This window comes from Lithobates pipiens, unplaced genomic scaffold (genome assembly GCF_037356315.1).
Source record: "Lithobates pipiens isolate NorthernLeopardFrog02 unplaced genomic scaffold, aLitPip1_a1.2 Scaffold_19, whole genome shotgun sequence".
Classification (NCBI taxonomy): Eukaryota; Metazoa; Chordata; class Amphibia; order Anura; family Ranidae; genus Lithobates; species Lithobates pipiens.
In genome coordinates, this window is record NW_027507764.1 from 382,079,110 (window position 1) to 382,095,501 (window position 16,392).

The 16,392-nt window shown below is 41.2% G+C and overlaps 1 protein-coding gene across 1 annotated transcript in view; it reads right to left on the reverse strand.

The window, feature by feature from the left end:
• ZNF236 (zinc finger protein 236) overlaps window positions 1-16,392 on the reverse strand; it is a 336,247-nt gene that overhangs the window by 170,595 nt on the left and 149,260 nt on the right. Inside the window, exons 15-17 of the mRNA XM_077492345.1 lie at window positions 9,428-9,660; window positions 5,371-5,472; window positions 5,155-5,279 (exon numbers count right to left, since the gene is read on the reverse strand). Of these exons, the coding sequence (XP_077348471.1) occupies window positions 5,155-5,279; window positions 5,371-5,472; window positions 9,428-9,660 (460 nt within the window). The remainder of the gene's footprint in view (window positions 1-5,154; window positions 5,280-5,370; window positions 5,473-9,427; window positions 9,661-16,392) is intronic.

The following is a 16,392-nucleotide window of genomic DNA, read 5'->3' on the forward strand; positions in this document are numbered from 1 at the left end:
CAATGTAAATGTGCCGTCCCCTAAAAATAACATCACACAGCCATTAATGTCTAAACCACTGATAACAAAAGGGAGTACACCTAAGTGAAAATGTCCAAATTGGACCTAAAGTGTCAGAATTGTGTGTGGTCACCATTATTTTACAGCTCTGCCTTAACCTTCTTGGGCATGGAGTTTACAAAAGCTTCACAGGTTGCCACTGGAGTCCTCTTCCACTCCTCCATGACGACATCATTGAGCTGGTGGATGTTAGAGACCTTGCGGTTCTTAACCTTCCATCTGAGGATGCCTCACAGATGCTCAATAGGGTTTAGGTCTGGATACATGCTTGACCAGTCCATTACCTTTACCCTCATCATCTTTAGCAAAGCAATGGTGGTCTTGGAGGTGTGTTTAGCGTCGTTATCATGTTGGAATACTCCAAAATGTTAATTCCAGGCTCTGCTTCAGTATGTCACAGTACATGTTGGCATTCATGGTTCTCTCAATGAACTATAGCTCCCCAGTGCTGGCAGCACTCATGTAGCCACAGACCATGACACTCCCACCACCATGCTTGACTATAGGCAAGACACACTTGTCTTTGTATTCCTCATCTGGTTGCCGCCACACACGCTTGATACAATCTGAACCAAATAAGTTAATCTTAATCATCAGAATACAGGACATGGTTCCAGTAATCCTTAGTGCTTGTCTTCAGAAAACTGTTTGCAGGCTCTCTAGTGCATCATCATTAGAAGAGACTTCCTTCTGGAATGACAGCCACGCAGCAGATCGATTTGATGCAGTGTGCGGCGTAGGTCTGAGCACTGACAGGTTGACCCCCCCCCCATCCCTTCAACCTCTGCAGCAATGCAAGCAGCACTCATATGTCTATTCCCCAAAGACAACCTCTGAATATGACGCAGAGCATGTGCACTCAACTTAATCGACCATTGTGAAGCCTGTTCTGAGTGGCCACCGTGCTGCAGCTGTTTCAGGGTCTTGGCAAACTTCTTATAGCCTAGGCCCCCTTTATGTAGAGCAACAATTCTTTTTTTTAGATCCTCAGAGTTCTTTGCCATGAGGTGCCATGTTGAACTTCCAGTAACCAGTATGAGAGAGAGAGAGAGAGAGAGAGAGAGAGAGAGAGAGAGAGAGAGAGTGATAACACCAAATTTAACACACCTGCTTCCCATTCACACCTAAGATCCTGTAACACTAACAAGCCACATGACACTGGGGAGGAAAAATGGCTAATTGGGCCCAATTTGGGCATTTACTTGCTCTTGTTGCCAGCGGTTTAGACATTATTGGCTGTGTGTTGAGTTATTTTGAAGGGACAGCAAATTTACACTGTTATACAAGCTGTACACTCACTACTTTACATTGTAGCAACGTGTCATTTCTTCAGTGTTGTCACATGAAAAGATGTATTAAAATATTTACAAAAATGTGAGGGGTGTGCTCACTTTTGTGCGAGATATATATATATATATATATATATATATATATACACACACACACACACACACTATTTCACAAAAGTGAGAACACCCCTCACAATTAGCCATTTTCCCTCCCCGGTGTCATGTGACTCATTAGTGTTACAGTGTCGCAGGTGTGTTAAATTTGGTGTTGTTGCTCTCACTCTCTCATACTGGTCACTGGAAGGTGCAGAGAAAACCCCCAGCAAAAAATCTGATTAAATGATCTGGAATTAAAGAAGAAATATATAGAGTATAATAATATACTGTCAACATTTTTTGTTGACAGTATATTATTATACTCTATATATTTTGTCTTTAATTCCAGATCATTTGATCAGATTTTTTTGCTGGGAGTTTTCTCTGGACCTTCGTTGAGGGATCTCTGTTGAACTATTTGAGGCCGCATGGGAGCAGCTTTCTATTCTTTTACCTGTTTGATATATGGGACCCTCTCAGTTCCCATAGTGTATGGGTCACTGATATTTTTTGGTACGTGACCTATGCTGTTAATTTTTGTGTGTTTTTATGCAATTTTATTATAGTCTACTTTTTAGACAAAAAATATATATACTGTTTATATCAATTCCTATTTAATGACATATATATGCTTCTTTAATAGATACTTGGCTCTGTATTTTAAAAAATTCCCTGAAGGGCATCGAGCTGGAAATGTTGGGTTCTTCCATTAAGCCTATATATATTGTAATCCATACAAATTTTGACACATTCTTTTGTCCTTAATGACTTAAGTCTTTTTATTCAATATGTGATTTTGTAATAAACGTTTCTGGTCACTTTCAAAGTCCCATCCACTAAGGGGGTTTTCATGTTTTTTCTATATAATTTGGAATATGGTGACCTTTAACATCTGATCCCGCAGGTCTTGGAACTCTTTTTCCAACAAGAATTCTCTTGCCTTTGTGGCTGTGTGGTGAAGAGATGAGCTTGGGTGTGTTATTTGTATATACTGTATTTATCAGCATATAACACACACCTTCACTTTAACCAATTAAGGACGAGCCTCTTTTTTAGTGTTGTTTACAAGTTAAAAACAGCTTTTTTTGCTAGAAAATTACTTAGAACCCCCAATAATTATGGCAGTCATTGCAATACTTTCTGTCATACTGTATTTGTGCAGCAGTCTTACAAGAGCTTTTTTTTTGGAAAAAATACACTTTTTTGAATTAAAAAATAAGACAACCCAACATGTCAGGCTTCAAAAAATTGCGCCCGCTTGTGGAATGGCGACAAACTTTTACCCTTAAAAATCTCCATAGACGACGTTTAAAAAAATTCTACAGGTTGCATGTTTTGAGTTACAGAAAAGTTCTAGAATTATTGCTCTCACACCCCTTTCACACTGGGGCATTTTCAGGTGCTTTAGCGTTAAAAAAAAGCACCTGTAAAGCGCCTGAAAGAAGCCCCATCTGCAATCCCAATGTGAAAGCCTGAGTGCTTTCACACTGAGACCCCTTTCACACTATGGTGTTTTTCAGGCGCTTTAGTGTTAAAATAAGTGCCTGAAAGAAGCCGCAACTGCAATCCCAATGTGAAAGCCAGAGTGCTTTTACAATGAGGCGCTGCGCTGGCAGGGCGTCAAAAAAAGTCCTGCAAGCAGCTTCTTTGCAGCGCTTTTGGAGCAGTGAATACACCTAAAATGTCAGGAATGGAAAATAAAGACACCCTGGAACTTTGCCAATAAAATAGCTCCTGAATCTTAGCCTGACTGGACAACTCACTAAAAGAGCGTTCAGAAACAGGGTCTTGACTGAAGAAAATAGGTTAGTCTTTAACACACTGAAGAAAATACATCCATCTTCCTAAGACACTAGCACACAAATCAATCTTGCTGAGAGTAGGAGGGGGTTATCTTGGGCTGGCCTATAACCAGAAGGGTAAAAACTTACTGTGTCCATCTATGGATGAAAAAGCTTATTTACTCCCATTTACTGATGTGTTGGGATAAGCTGCAAAAAAGACAGCAGGACCAAAATTCTCAGGCGAGTTACAGGCCATTTAGCCCGAATGGGCTGATTAAAGTGATACTAAAGCTTCCTTTTTTTTTTTTTTAATTAAAATAACAAACCTGTTATACTTACCTTCTCTGTGTAATGGAATTGTACAAAGCAATGGCACAGTGGTGTAGTGGTTAGCACTCTAACCTAGCAGTAAGACGGGTCGCTGGTTCAAATCCCAACCTCGACTCTACCTGCCTGGAGTTTGCATGTTCTCCCTGTGCCTGCGTGGGTTTCCTCCGGGTACTCCAGTTTCCTCCCACAATCCAAAAACATGCAGGTGGGTTAATTGGCTTCTGTCCAAAATTGGCCGTAGTATATGAATTGGGACTTTGGATTGTGGGCTCCTTGAGGGTAGGGACCGATTTGAGTGTGCAATGTACAGGGATAGTGACAATTGTAGACACTCACTTCAACCTTACTAACTATGAAACTATGAAACCCAGATCCTCCACTTCTCGAGTCCCCTGCCAGAGCTTCTGGTTCCTCCCCCTGCCAGTGCCCACCATAGGAAGCCGCTTCCCATGAAAGTATTCATGTAGGCTTGCTTACTCGCTGAGCTGTTTGCATCTATTCAAACACATAGCCTGGCTTAGCTCCGCCCCAGCTCTCTGCTCACAGGTTTTGACTGACAGGGGCTGGGCTGCCGCTCCGTGGTGCCTCCATAGCAAGCTGTTTGCTGTGGGGGTGGCAATCAACAGGAGGGAGGGGCCAGGAGCACCAAAGAGGGACTCGAGAAGAGAAGAGGATCGGGGCTGCTCTGTGCAAAACCACTGCACAAAGCAGGTAGGTATAACATTTATTTTTTATTTTTTTTTAGTTAAAGATAACAAAGAATAAAAAAAACAAGACTTTACAATCACTTTACTGAGGAGAATGTTACAACCACTTTAACTTGATAAAATGCACAATCTACAAAAAAAGTTCTACTATTGTGAGCCCCCTTTTGATCGTCGCTGGTGTATACTGAATAACAAGCACTAATTACTTGGTTTGTTGCATGAGTATCACTTAGATCACACATAGTTTTAAAAAGGGCTCTCTTGTTTTGAAACGATTTAGTGGTGCAATTTTTGATTCACCTCACCAAAACTCGTCTGGGTTTACTGATTTGTCGGTCCATAAGTCATACTTCTATAAAGCCATGGTTTCCATTCCATACACTGTACTGATAATGCGCAGCAAATCTTTAACTGCTTCAAGCAGTTTCGAATAAAGGGCTTTCTATTAGGCCATGTCTGATGTGAAAACCAGCATTTCTGAAGGCAGAATTGGCCTAGGGGTACAAAGGAATAATGTACACCCCCCCCCCCCACTATCCTAAAATAAGGAATACATCTCTTATTTTTTGGCTTTGTAATGGAAAATAAACATGCAGATACATTTTTCTTTATGAGGGAGAAATTGCGTTAGCAAAGTGGAGAGTTTTTTGATTCCTCAAGTATACCCCCTCATAACCTGACTGGTAATGCATTCTCCTTAAATCATACTACCAATCAAGAGTTTCTCTCTTTTGAGTTTTCTTCTCACCTCAAAGCATATTCCAATTTTATCTCTGTGATATGTCATACATAAAATTGTAGTTTCATCATTAAAGCAGCTACTTAAAATCATTTCTGCTGCAAATGTACCAGCAAAAGAAACACATTAATTGTGTCTGTGGTGGGTACCTCCATAAGAGTTGGCTGTTGGTAACTTGAAGAGAGAGCTTGAGATTCGAGAGTGCTGGAGTCTTGCAACTGCTGTACAGCTGGGAAAGAAGTTTGCTGGCTGAATCCATCCGTTACTGTAAAGCCTAAGATAGATTTTAGAATATTAGGCAAGATACAACTGTTGAACAGTATATGTGCAACACATATGGATGATTTCTGATTTCATCTGCTTACCTTGTGGTAGCCCTTGCTGATCAAATGACTGTGGAGGCATGACCTGAGATTCATACTGGGCAATATTCTCCTGTAGAGTATGCTGGGAAGTCACAAATCTATCTGAAAAGTGAAAACACCTTCACTGAAAGAAGCACTTCAAAAAATATCATGCATTTCCTTAATCACTGTTCACATTGAGATTTTTTTTAAACAGTTTGTATTATCTTCAGATCTAATGTCACTGCATTTAAAAATGCACACAAATACCTTTCGGTTAATTTCCATTTATCATACCGAGTTATACAAATAAGCCTGAAAGGTAGATATGGAATTGAAAGAGATTTACCGTATTTATCGGCGTATAACACGCACTTTTCTCCCCTTAAAATCAGGGGAAAATCACGGGTGCGTGTTATATGCCGATCCTCCGCAATTTCGAGCCTCTGGGCGGCTTTCAGCCGCCTTCGGCTCTTCTCGCGGCTTTCGGCCGCCGAGAACGCCCGAAAGCCGCTGAGAATGGCCGAAGGCGGCCAAGAAATACCGGGCCATTTTTAAAAATAAAATCTGCAATTAACACTGGCAAGGGGATAACGAGGCTGCAATGATGGCCAGGCTGCATGACAAGGCTGCAAATGACACTGACAAGGCTTCAGATGGACATGATAAGGCTGCATTGATGGGCATTTAAATGTAAGTTTTTTTTTCCTTAAATTTCCCTCCTAAACTTGGGGTGCATGTTATGCGCAGAGAAATACGCTAAGCAATCGTAAACCAGTTGGGTACCAGCCTGTAATACCCTCTGTATTGCCAGGCCATTTTTTTCATTATATTTTTAGTGTTGTAAAAGTTTGTGCAGGAGAGGAGAGGAATAAAAAGTTAACAAAACTATCTTACAGTCAGTGAAAATGACCAAATGTACAGTATCAGCAGCTTCTGCTGTCATTCATGTCCCATTCATAGATTACTATGATTCTTCTCCTTCCTGTGTTATATAAGGAAGGGAGCAATAATTTTAACTGTAGTATGTTATCGCTGTGATTGGTTATGACAGTGAACAGATACTACAGAGCTCATGGGATGGGTTAGGTACACGGTGTCTGTGAATCAAGCCATTTAATGATGGTTCGATTTTCAGCCATTGACAGGTGCAATGGCTGCCGGAGGACTGTTTCCACAGGGGTGTTTATAAATGGTAATGGGTAAATAACAGTTCTAAACCCCCCATTTTTTAAATGTACCAAAGTAGAAAAGCAGTTAGATTTTGTATATACTGAGCTTTACTTACTTTGCCTTAGAAAGCTGCTGATAATACAAGAAATAAACCAGCCCTTTAGTTGATTACATGGCTCTTAAGTATGGAGCTTTGTTTTTTGCTAGTGTTATGCACACTTATAGACAGAATGGATTATTAGCACAAAGCTAGGCATTGACACAAAACAGTTGATGTCAGTTTGATTTCAAGCTCTGTTTCTGTTTAAGTCATAAACAATGTTAAGTACAACTACATAAGGGAGCAAACAAATAATAGGTAATCCTGTACATTTAAAATAATTTAAGGTTCAATATAAAAATATAGCCTATATAATCCCTCCCACTAAACCTCAGTTTAGCAAACAATTGCAGATCATGAAGAAAAAAAAAGGAGTGTCCTGTGTCGTGTACAGTACAATAAGAAACTAATTTTACTGAGAAGTCAAAAATCCAATTTTCCTAATCATACAGTACAGGACACAAGATATTAGTCATACACGGGACATCCAAAAGCATTACAACTGAGGGGTATAAACAACAAACAATGCCAACAGGTCCACTTAACAGACAGGTCAAGAAGGGTTTTACAAAACTCATAAATCAGCTTGCAACACCTTTTTACAAAAATGGTTTTGAGCTATAAATCAGTTAAGGGAGGAAACCCTATCCTTTAGGCAATAGACTGGAATGATGACTTGACTAATCCACCTGGCAGTAGTGAAGGGATAATTGAGGAATGTACAACCCCTATTTTGGTAGGCTGTGTAAAAGCTGCAAAAAAACTGAATCCAAGATTTGCAAATCTCATAAACCCCCATTTTATTTACAACTGAAAATAGAAATTAAGTCAGCTGTTTAAACTGAAAAAGTTTACCAAATGATAGGCAATTTTGGAATTGATAGCAGCAGCATTTCTTAAAGTTGAGATGGGGGAATGTTTACTACGGTGTAGCACATTCTCTTCTTTTAACAACTCTTTGTAAACATCTGGAAACTGAAGAGACAAGTTGCTGGAGTTTTGGGAGAGGAATGTTGTCCCATTCTTGCCTGATATAGGATTCTAACTGCTCAACAGACCAGGGTCTTCTTTGTCATACTTTTCATCTCAAGATACACCGAATATTTTCAGTTGGTGAAAGGTCTGGACTGCACACAGGCCAGTTAAGCAACCAGACTCTTCTACTACAAAGCCATGCTGTTCATATATGGATCATGTTCATATATAGTTTCTTCTTTGCATGATAAGGCTTTACCTTGCATTTTTGGGTGGCATGGCAAACTCTGTTCACAGACAGTGAGCTTTGGCAACAAACGCTCTCTGAAACAGAACAGCCAGAGCTGATTTTTCCCTTGACTGTACTCAAGGCCAGATGCTAGTCCACACCCGAGAAGAGAAAAAAAAATGGGATATGTCCCCAGGGGTACCTCCTAAGATGCAATCTCCTAGTCTCACACCAAGCAAAATATTCCCTCCAGATGCAATGGTAGACTGGTGCTCCCTCTCCATGACTGCCGCACAATATGTAAAGTGTCACAGCCTGTGCTCCACTACAGCATTATAGCTTTGGTGTGCCAGCACCCCGGGTCAGAAATGTTTTCTGTAACACACCGTAGCAGATTGATTCTTATGCTGGTCAGGATACATAGGGACCAGCCCCATACTTGCTTCACCCTCCATGATGGGCATACCCCTGAAGGGTCATCAGGGACAGGGCTTTTCTGCAATCAGACTATAGCCTTGACCTCTATAGCACCAGTGGCTATCTCAACTCAACTGTCAAGGTAAGTGTCCATGCCTGCATAAACTGTGCTGTCATTAGGTATGTTATAATTGTGGAAGGGAGGCAGAAACAAATCATTTGGGGTGTCATGACAGCATATTAGTTTACTTCCCAAGGAAATAAGTAAGGCCGCGTACACACGGGCGGACTGTCTGTCCAACTTAGTCCGCTGAAACACATTTCAGCGGACAGTCCGCTCGTGTGTGGGCTTCAGCGGACTTTTTCAGCGGACTGTCTGGCGGACTAAGTCTTTCGGAATTTCCGTAATATTGTCCGTCTAACTTTGGTTTCAGCGGACAGTCCGCTCGTGAGTAGGCAAGTTGGACGGACTAAGTATGGCGCATGCTCAGAAAGGATTTACACGGCCGAAGGTTGCATTGCAGTGTATTGGACGTCGTATTTCTAGTCCCGTCGTACGTGCTGTAGATGTCATCGTGCAAGCTTTCAACGGACTGTCTGTTCATCGTGTGTGGTCAAATCCGTTCATTCAAAAGTAGGACGGACTGTCTGTCGGATTGTCTGACGGACTTAGTTGGCCAGACAGTCCGCCCGTGTGTACGCGGCTTCAGTCATCTTTTAAATTCAATAGTTCTTTTTGTTAATAGAGAAGCAATCACATTCTCATTTATTGTTTTAGTTAGCAAAACCTAAAAGGAGACAGAGATTTCCAAGTTAGAAAGAGGGAGACTTCTATACTGGAAAAAAAACTATGCGCAACTATGGAAGTGAGAAGATTATTACAAGTCACGGGACATTAACATAAGATGATGTATGAAAACTCTAGGAAGGAATGGGGCTTCCCTTCACAGCTCTGCATGTAAGCACTTGGTAGTAAAAACCAAGGTTGTTGTAGGTGCTTATTTCGTAGAGTTAAAAATGTTGACGTAACTGAAAATATTGCAAATTGGCAGGTGGAAAAGGTGTGGGCATACTATTCAGGAAAGGAGGTACCACAGTGGTGGCCAGGAATTTATGCTGTGCATGAAGACCAAACATATGTATTTTCTATGTGATAAGTTGTCATGCCTCTGATAAATGCTCACCTTCTTCAGTATGTAGAGGTTGTTCAGCAAGCGTCTGCTCTAGAGCAGGTGAAACCGTATCCATATCTGGCTGTGGGCTTAGCTGTAAAATTGCTTCCTGGTGTGTAGCTTGCTGATGTAGATTAGTTCCTTCTATTTCCACCTGTATTTGATTGGATACATGAATCTGATCTACTGGGGTTTCATCAGAAGGTGCAGACTGGTGTTGCTGGAGTTGGTGAGCAACTTCATATCTAGAAGAGTACAATAAAAGGAAGTAAAACTTTAGTAAGGATTACTGCGAAGTGCTAATTCTGAGAGAAATACATAGGATGAATTGTATGTAAGAAAAACAAACTCCTAGAAGTTTTACTGAGTACATTTTGAGTCATTTAGGGCATTATGGCATGGTATCCATACAACTAGCCCTCTCTTGCATATGATTAATCATCCAAGCTTCGTCGGAGCCAGACAATCATTGTATACATTTCTGTAAGTTCTAAATTCATGTCATCATCCAGTGCTGGTGTTTAATTGGTCTTAGGGAAATAGTGGGCAGGAGTCATTTACAGCTAAAAAGTACAAAAGAAAAAAGTAGCCATTAGTCATTCAGTCATTGCATTGATGAAAGCTGAAATCCAAAGTGGTGAGTTGAGCTGGTTACTCTCTTCTTTACACTATGTTAGGACAGTGTAAAGAAATTTCCTGGGATGGGGTATGTTAGCAGGACCGCACAGACACCTAGAGCATTGGTGGAAATCATATCTCCACTAGCAGCGCCATATTCGCTGAAGGGTATGTGGTGGGTTAACATATATACCTTCATGGCATTGTATTAACAATGAGGCTTTTCTACTCTGTCCTGTCTTATTGTCATTGTAATATGCTCAACCGAGCACTAGATGGTGTGGTTTAAGTAGCGTAGCATCCTAGCACTAGGACCCAAGCGAAAATCCTCCAGCACTGCCCGACATAGACCCCGTACAGTCGCACTACGGATCTAAGCGTCCACATCCGGCCGATGCGGTCACCTGCCGGGCGGGTGGAAGTTGCATAAAGTTGGCATCCGCCCATTATGTTGCTGAAGTCATGCGGGATGAGATATGTGAGTAGAACAGCAGATGGTATGTTCCCAGTCTATGAAAGGACTGCTTTACTTCAACTGTTCAATGCATTGACGTATCTGATATAAGGCCGTTATGTTTTGCAGGCTATCTGGACAGAGTGATCAGTATGGTCTTCACTGTGTAAAGCCAACTGCTTCTATTGATGGGGATCCCTGTTTTTTATTGTAACTACTCCCCCTTTCCTCACTATTACATCTATTCAGCCCACTGCTGTTTAAGTCCATATACCAGCTGGGACATCCCACCCTCGTGTGTCCATTTTCTGGCTGTTTTTTTTTTATTTCTTTTTGCTCCGATTGTCCCTTATGGCTTTTTTTATACTTGAGATACATTTCTATTTACACGCACACACACACACACACACACACTATATTGGTCTCTTTTCCCTAATCTTTTCTTAGCCTGGTCTCTATACTTCTGTGGTACTGCATAACCCCATTAGATGGTTGGATGGTAGCGTATAATAAACCCTTTAAAAGTAATATCCTTTCAAACAATAGATTCTACAATATGGTGTAAACATGTGAATGAAGCATTGGATGTAAATCTTTTGATTGTGGATATGTATACTTACACTGTATGTTTATTTAAGAGAAGTACCTGACCCGCAATGGACTAATGAAGAAGCCCAGAGGGCAAAACATGTTGGGAATTAGCCACTAAAATATAATCATGTCAAGCAGGAACTGACTGTATGATATAAAAAGTATGCATGCAATTTTTTTAATATGTGAATATATTTCAATGATGTTTAAATAAACGTTATTTTTTATACACTGAGCTCTGGTTATTGTAAGCACCTTTCCTGCTAAATTTCCTGGGATGTTTTGGAGAAAAACAAAAGGAAAAAATAATAAAATCCTGGTTGAGGTGAAAAGGAGAGATCACTTTAGGGATTTAGGGAGGAAGGAGGGTGCAAGACAATCTCGTCCTTGTGTAAAACTATGAAGGGCTTCTTACATGATAAGGCCGCTATCTCAGAGACCCTCCCATCCACAGGTGATGGCAGCAAAAAAGGCCACCTTGCAAACAGAGTTGGGTGAACAGTTTGGCCAGAGCATGAGTTTGAGCCAAACATTGGCTGTTCGACGGACACCTGAATTATCGGGGCATTCGACCATTTGTTCGGCCTGCCGAATGACCACAGTGCACTGCACGGCCACACAGTGCATTGGAAGCCCTGATTGCTGAAGCAATGAATTTTTTTTTGTTTCAACGTCCACTTGCTTCTCATTCTTTGGTCCGAAGCTTTATACAGGGGGTAATGCGGCTTAATCCAGTTTAGAGTGCCCCTGAACCCCGGGGACTTGAAGTTAGTTCTGTGGGCATTACAGAAACAGCCTTTTAAGCCGATACAACATATTCCCTTGGTCCTTTTGACAAGGAAGCTCATTTTTCTGGTAGCCATTTCTTCTGCAAGAAGGGTATCAGAATTGGTGGCTCCTTCTTATAAAGAGCCTCAGAGGCTGCAACACCTAAGCAAGAGGAACCACTAACCAAACACTGCCATGAAGACCAAGGAACTCTCCAAACAAGTAAGGGAGAAAGTTGTTGAGAAGTACAAGTCAGGGATAGGTTATAAAAAAATATCCCAATATTTGATGATCCCTAGGAGCACCATCAAATCTATCATAACTAAATGGACAGGATATGGCGCAAGAGCAAACCTGCCGAGATACGGCCACACACCAAATCTCACGGACTGGGCAAGGAGGGCATTGATCAGAGAGGCAACATATAGACTTAAGGTAACTCTGGAGGAGCTGCAGAGTTCCACAGCAGAGACTGCAGTATCTGTATATAGGGCGACAATAATCCGTACGCACCATAGAGTTGGGCATTATGGCAGAGTGCCCAGAAGAAAGCCATTACTTTCAGCACAAAACAAAATGGCACGTTTTGAGTTCACGAAAAGGCATGCGGGAGTCTCCCAAATTGTATGGAGGAAGGTGCTCTGGTCTGATGAGACTAAAATTGAAATTTCTGGCCATCAAAGAAAACGCTATGTCTGGCGCAAACCCAACACATCACATCACCCAAAGAACACCATCCCCACAGTGAAACATGGTGGTGGCAGCATCATGCTGTGGGGATGTTTTTCAGCAGTCAGGGCAGAGAAACTGGTCAGAGTTGAGGGAAAGATGGATGGTGCTAAGTACAGGGATATTCTTGAGCAAAACCTGTACCACTCTGTGTGTGATTTGAGGCTAGGATGGAGGTTCACCTTCCAGCAGGACAATGACCCCAAACATTGCTAATGCAACACTTGAGTAGTCAAAGCCCAGACCTCAATCCAATAGAAAATTTGTGGTCAGACTTAAAGATTGCTGTTCACAAGTGCAAACCATCCAACTTGAAGGAGCTGGAGCAGTTTTGCAAGGAGGAATGGGCAAAATCCCAGTGGTAAGATGTGGCAAGCTCATAGAGACTTACCCAAAGCCACTTGAGCTGTGATAGCCGCAAAAGGTGGCTCTACAAGGTATTGACTTTAGGGGGGTGAATAGTTATGCACATTGACTTTTTCTGTTATTTTGTCCTATTTGTTGTTTGCTTCACAATAAAAAAAAAAAATCTTCAAAGTTGTGGGCATGTTCTGCAAATCCTCAAACAATCCATGTTAATTCCAGGTTGTGAGGCAACAAAACATGTAAAAGGGGGTGAATACATTTGAAAGGCACTGTAACTAAAAAAAGTGAGTTGCGGTCATATTGGTCCACTGACCCAAATCACCATATGTTTGTGTTCTCTGCTTCCATGACCAGGACACGATACAAGCAGATGTTGCAGTTCATGCATTTCAGTAACAATTAACTCTGTCATCCTGGGGGTGACCTTGGATACTATCGGCTCCACTTCAACTAACAGTTCACAGCCTTGTTTACTCCCGATCAAGTTGTCTGCGTTAAGGTGTCCCTGATTACGTTTCTGACTGCTTATCTTTCAAACAGTATCTTCCCAGCAAATGTGCCAGATATAAGGTCAAGATGTATAAGCTCTGTGACAGGGCAACAGGTTATACATACCGTATATACTCGAGTATAGGTCAATCCGAATATAAGCCGAGGCCCCTAATTTACCACAAAAACACGGGAAAACTTAAAACTTATTGACTCGAGTATAAGCCGGGGGTGGGAAATGCAGCAGCCACTGTAAGTGGCAAAGAGGGTCAACAATGCTCATCTGCAGCTGCATGTCTCACTGTGTCCTGTGCAGATCTGCCTACCTCACTGTGTCCTGTGTATACCTCCCTGAGCTGCATAGATTCAAATCTCGGTCCCTTCTCCTGCTCAGCTATCCATCCATTAATTACCCTCTCATTCATCCAGTTGCCTTATTTCTTCCTCTTCCCTGTTGATGGTCTATAAAATACAGATAAAGGTTCCAATGGACTGACTCTACACCATATATCTACACCAACATGTGTACTGTGTACTTGTATGCTTTTTGGATTCGTTCACAAGCCCCGCAGCTTGCAATATACAGCCAGTATGAAGGCATGGGCAGAAAGATGGAGGGCTTGTCTGCAGAAGCTTGACCTATGCACCCCTAAACCATTGATCACGTGATTAACATTTTATGATTAAGCAAAAAAGATTAAATCATGTCTCCAGTATGGTTAGAACTAGAAGATTCAAGGTATTGAATAAAAACAGCTAGAGCATAAGAAGACACTGAGCCCATGATCAGCTATACCAACTACAAGGTATACATTTATCTGTTCTTCAGCATTTAAAACGCTGAAGAGACTGAGCAATCTGCCCAGGCAACTGGTGAAACACTAATGCCCAGGCTGGAAAAGGCTTCTCTCATGAGATCTGTAGGTTGGTCATACTGTACTGCATATGTAAGGTGTCCAGAATTAATAAGCACAAGGATTGATACAACCAAACCCGATGGTCACCTTTGATAATACCTGCAGTATGCTCTGCAAGTTTGGGGGAAATACAAATTGCTGGGCTTCAATTTGCACAGACAAGCAAAAGAACGTAGAACACAAATGTTCTGCTGAACCTCCCAGATAACATTGCTCACAATCACAACAGTTCAAGTAATGAATACAGGGGCCTAGGTTTCCTTCTAATGCCCTGTACACATGGTCGGATATTCCGATGGAAAAGGTCCAATCGGATCATATTGTCGGAAAATCCGATTGTGTGTGTGGTCTCTATCAGACTTTTTCCATTGGAAATTCTGACGGGAAAAATTTGAGAGCAGGATCTAACATTTTTCAGACAAAAAAATCCGATCTGACTTTTTCCAATCGTTTGTAGAGAATTCCGACGGACAAAGTGCCACGCATGCTCAGATCAAATTACAAGACCAAAGCTATTGGCTACTAGCCTCTACGTAGTCCCATCGTACGCAAGGAACATCACAACATTCCGAACGATCAGATTTTCCAACAACGTTGTCCGACCATGTGTATGCAACACAAGTTTCGGACAAAATCCACCAGAAAAAATCTGATGGATTTTGTTATCGGAATGTCCGACCGTGTGTACAAGGTATTACAATTACAAAACCCTTGGTTTAAGTAATATATCATAATACAACTGTCCTATTTTAATATTAAAGGCACCTGAACACATCCCAAGCAATACCCAACTTCCATTTTGTTAGTCTGGTGCTGAAACACAGGTCATAATCATGGAATATAAACAGATATGCTTAAAGAAAAGGCCTAGGTGATGCTGACACAATAAGCAGAATTAATTTCTGAAAAGTGCTCTGAAACCAAGCAAAATTCGTAATTTTCACCTCTAACCCCTTGCTTTTTTCAGCAAATTGGATGTATTGGTCTACCCACAATAGTCATTATTTTGGGGACATGTGCATAAATAAAAAGAATCAATATATTGTTCCATGGGAATCAGAGAGACTTTGTAAAATGACAAAAATAAAGCATCATAATAACCACCATATATTCTGTTCCCAGTAGCTGTGGGTGGATGACAATAGTGGTCCTGTCTGCTATCAGCAATTACAACGACTGTAATTAGGTCAGATTAAAAAGCTGTGCAGAAGACCTAGAAACTGACATGAATAGTTTAATATTGCCTGGAAAAAAAAAGTTTGAAATGCAGAAGGCATTTTTAAATGCAATGTTATTACTACAATTATATGAGTGTTTTCAAATATATTTTTTCTTAATTCTCATCATTACTTTGACAAATAAAGTGAAGCCTATGCCTGCAGTTATAAAAAGGATTTCAGTAAAAATTAAAATACTGATTTAAACAAAAAAAAAGTTAATTAAAAAATGTCAATCCCTCGTTTTTAAACAACATAATATTTTAAACCTGTGTAATTAGAACAACCAAGCATATGTTAGAAAAAAATGCAGAAGTTACTTTCAATGGATGGAAAATCAAAATGTTGAGTAGATCCAAAGACATGGGTGGTTGAACTTGCATGTAAATCCTACCTGTAAAAATTTTTTCCTGACGCCAACATGGCAGCATACTAGTGATAGAGCTCCTCCTCTTGACCACTCCCTCAGGACCAGTGAATAGCATAAATTAAGGTATAGTTATCTGCCACCCCATTCTTCTTCTTTTTCCCCATACCTTAACGCACCAGTGATGACGTAAGCAGTGTTTTGTCCCCACCTCTACCTCCGTGCAGCATCCGGCTGGGTTGAGCTTCTCCCAGTAAGAGGTCCCAAGCTTGAGCTGCTAAATGCGCTATAGCCTAGGGAGCCCCTTCTCAGGGTCTTGATGGGGCCTGCAGTGTTTGCTCACTAGAAACAAAATCTGCCATTTACTAAGTGATTGTGGGCAGAGGTGTGTGTGTGTGGGGGGGGGGGGGGGGGGCAGCTATTGCTTTTATTTTGTTTGTTTTGGCCACTTGTGCTATTTA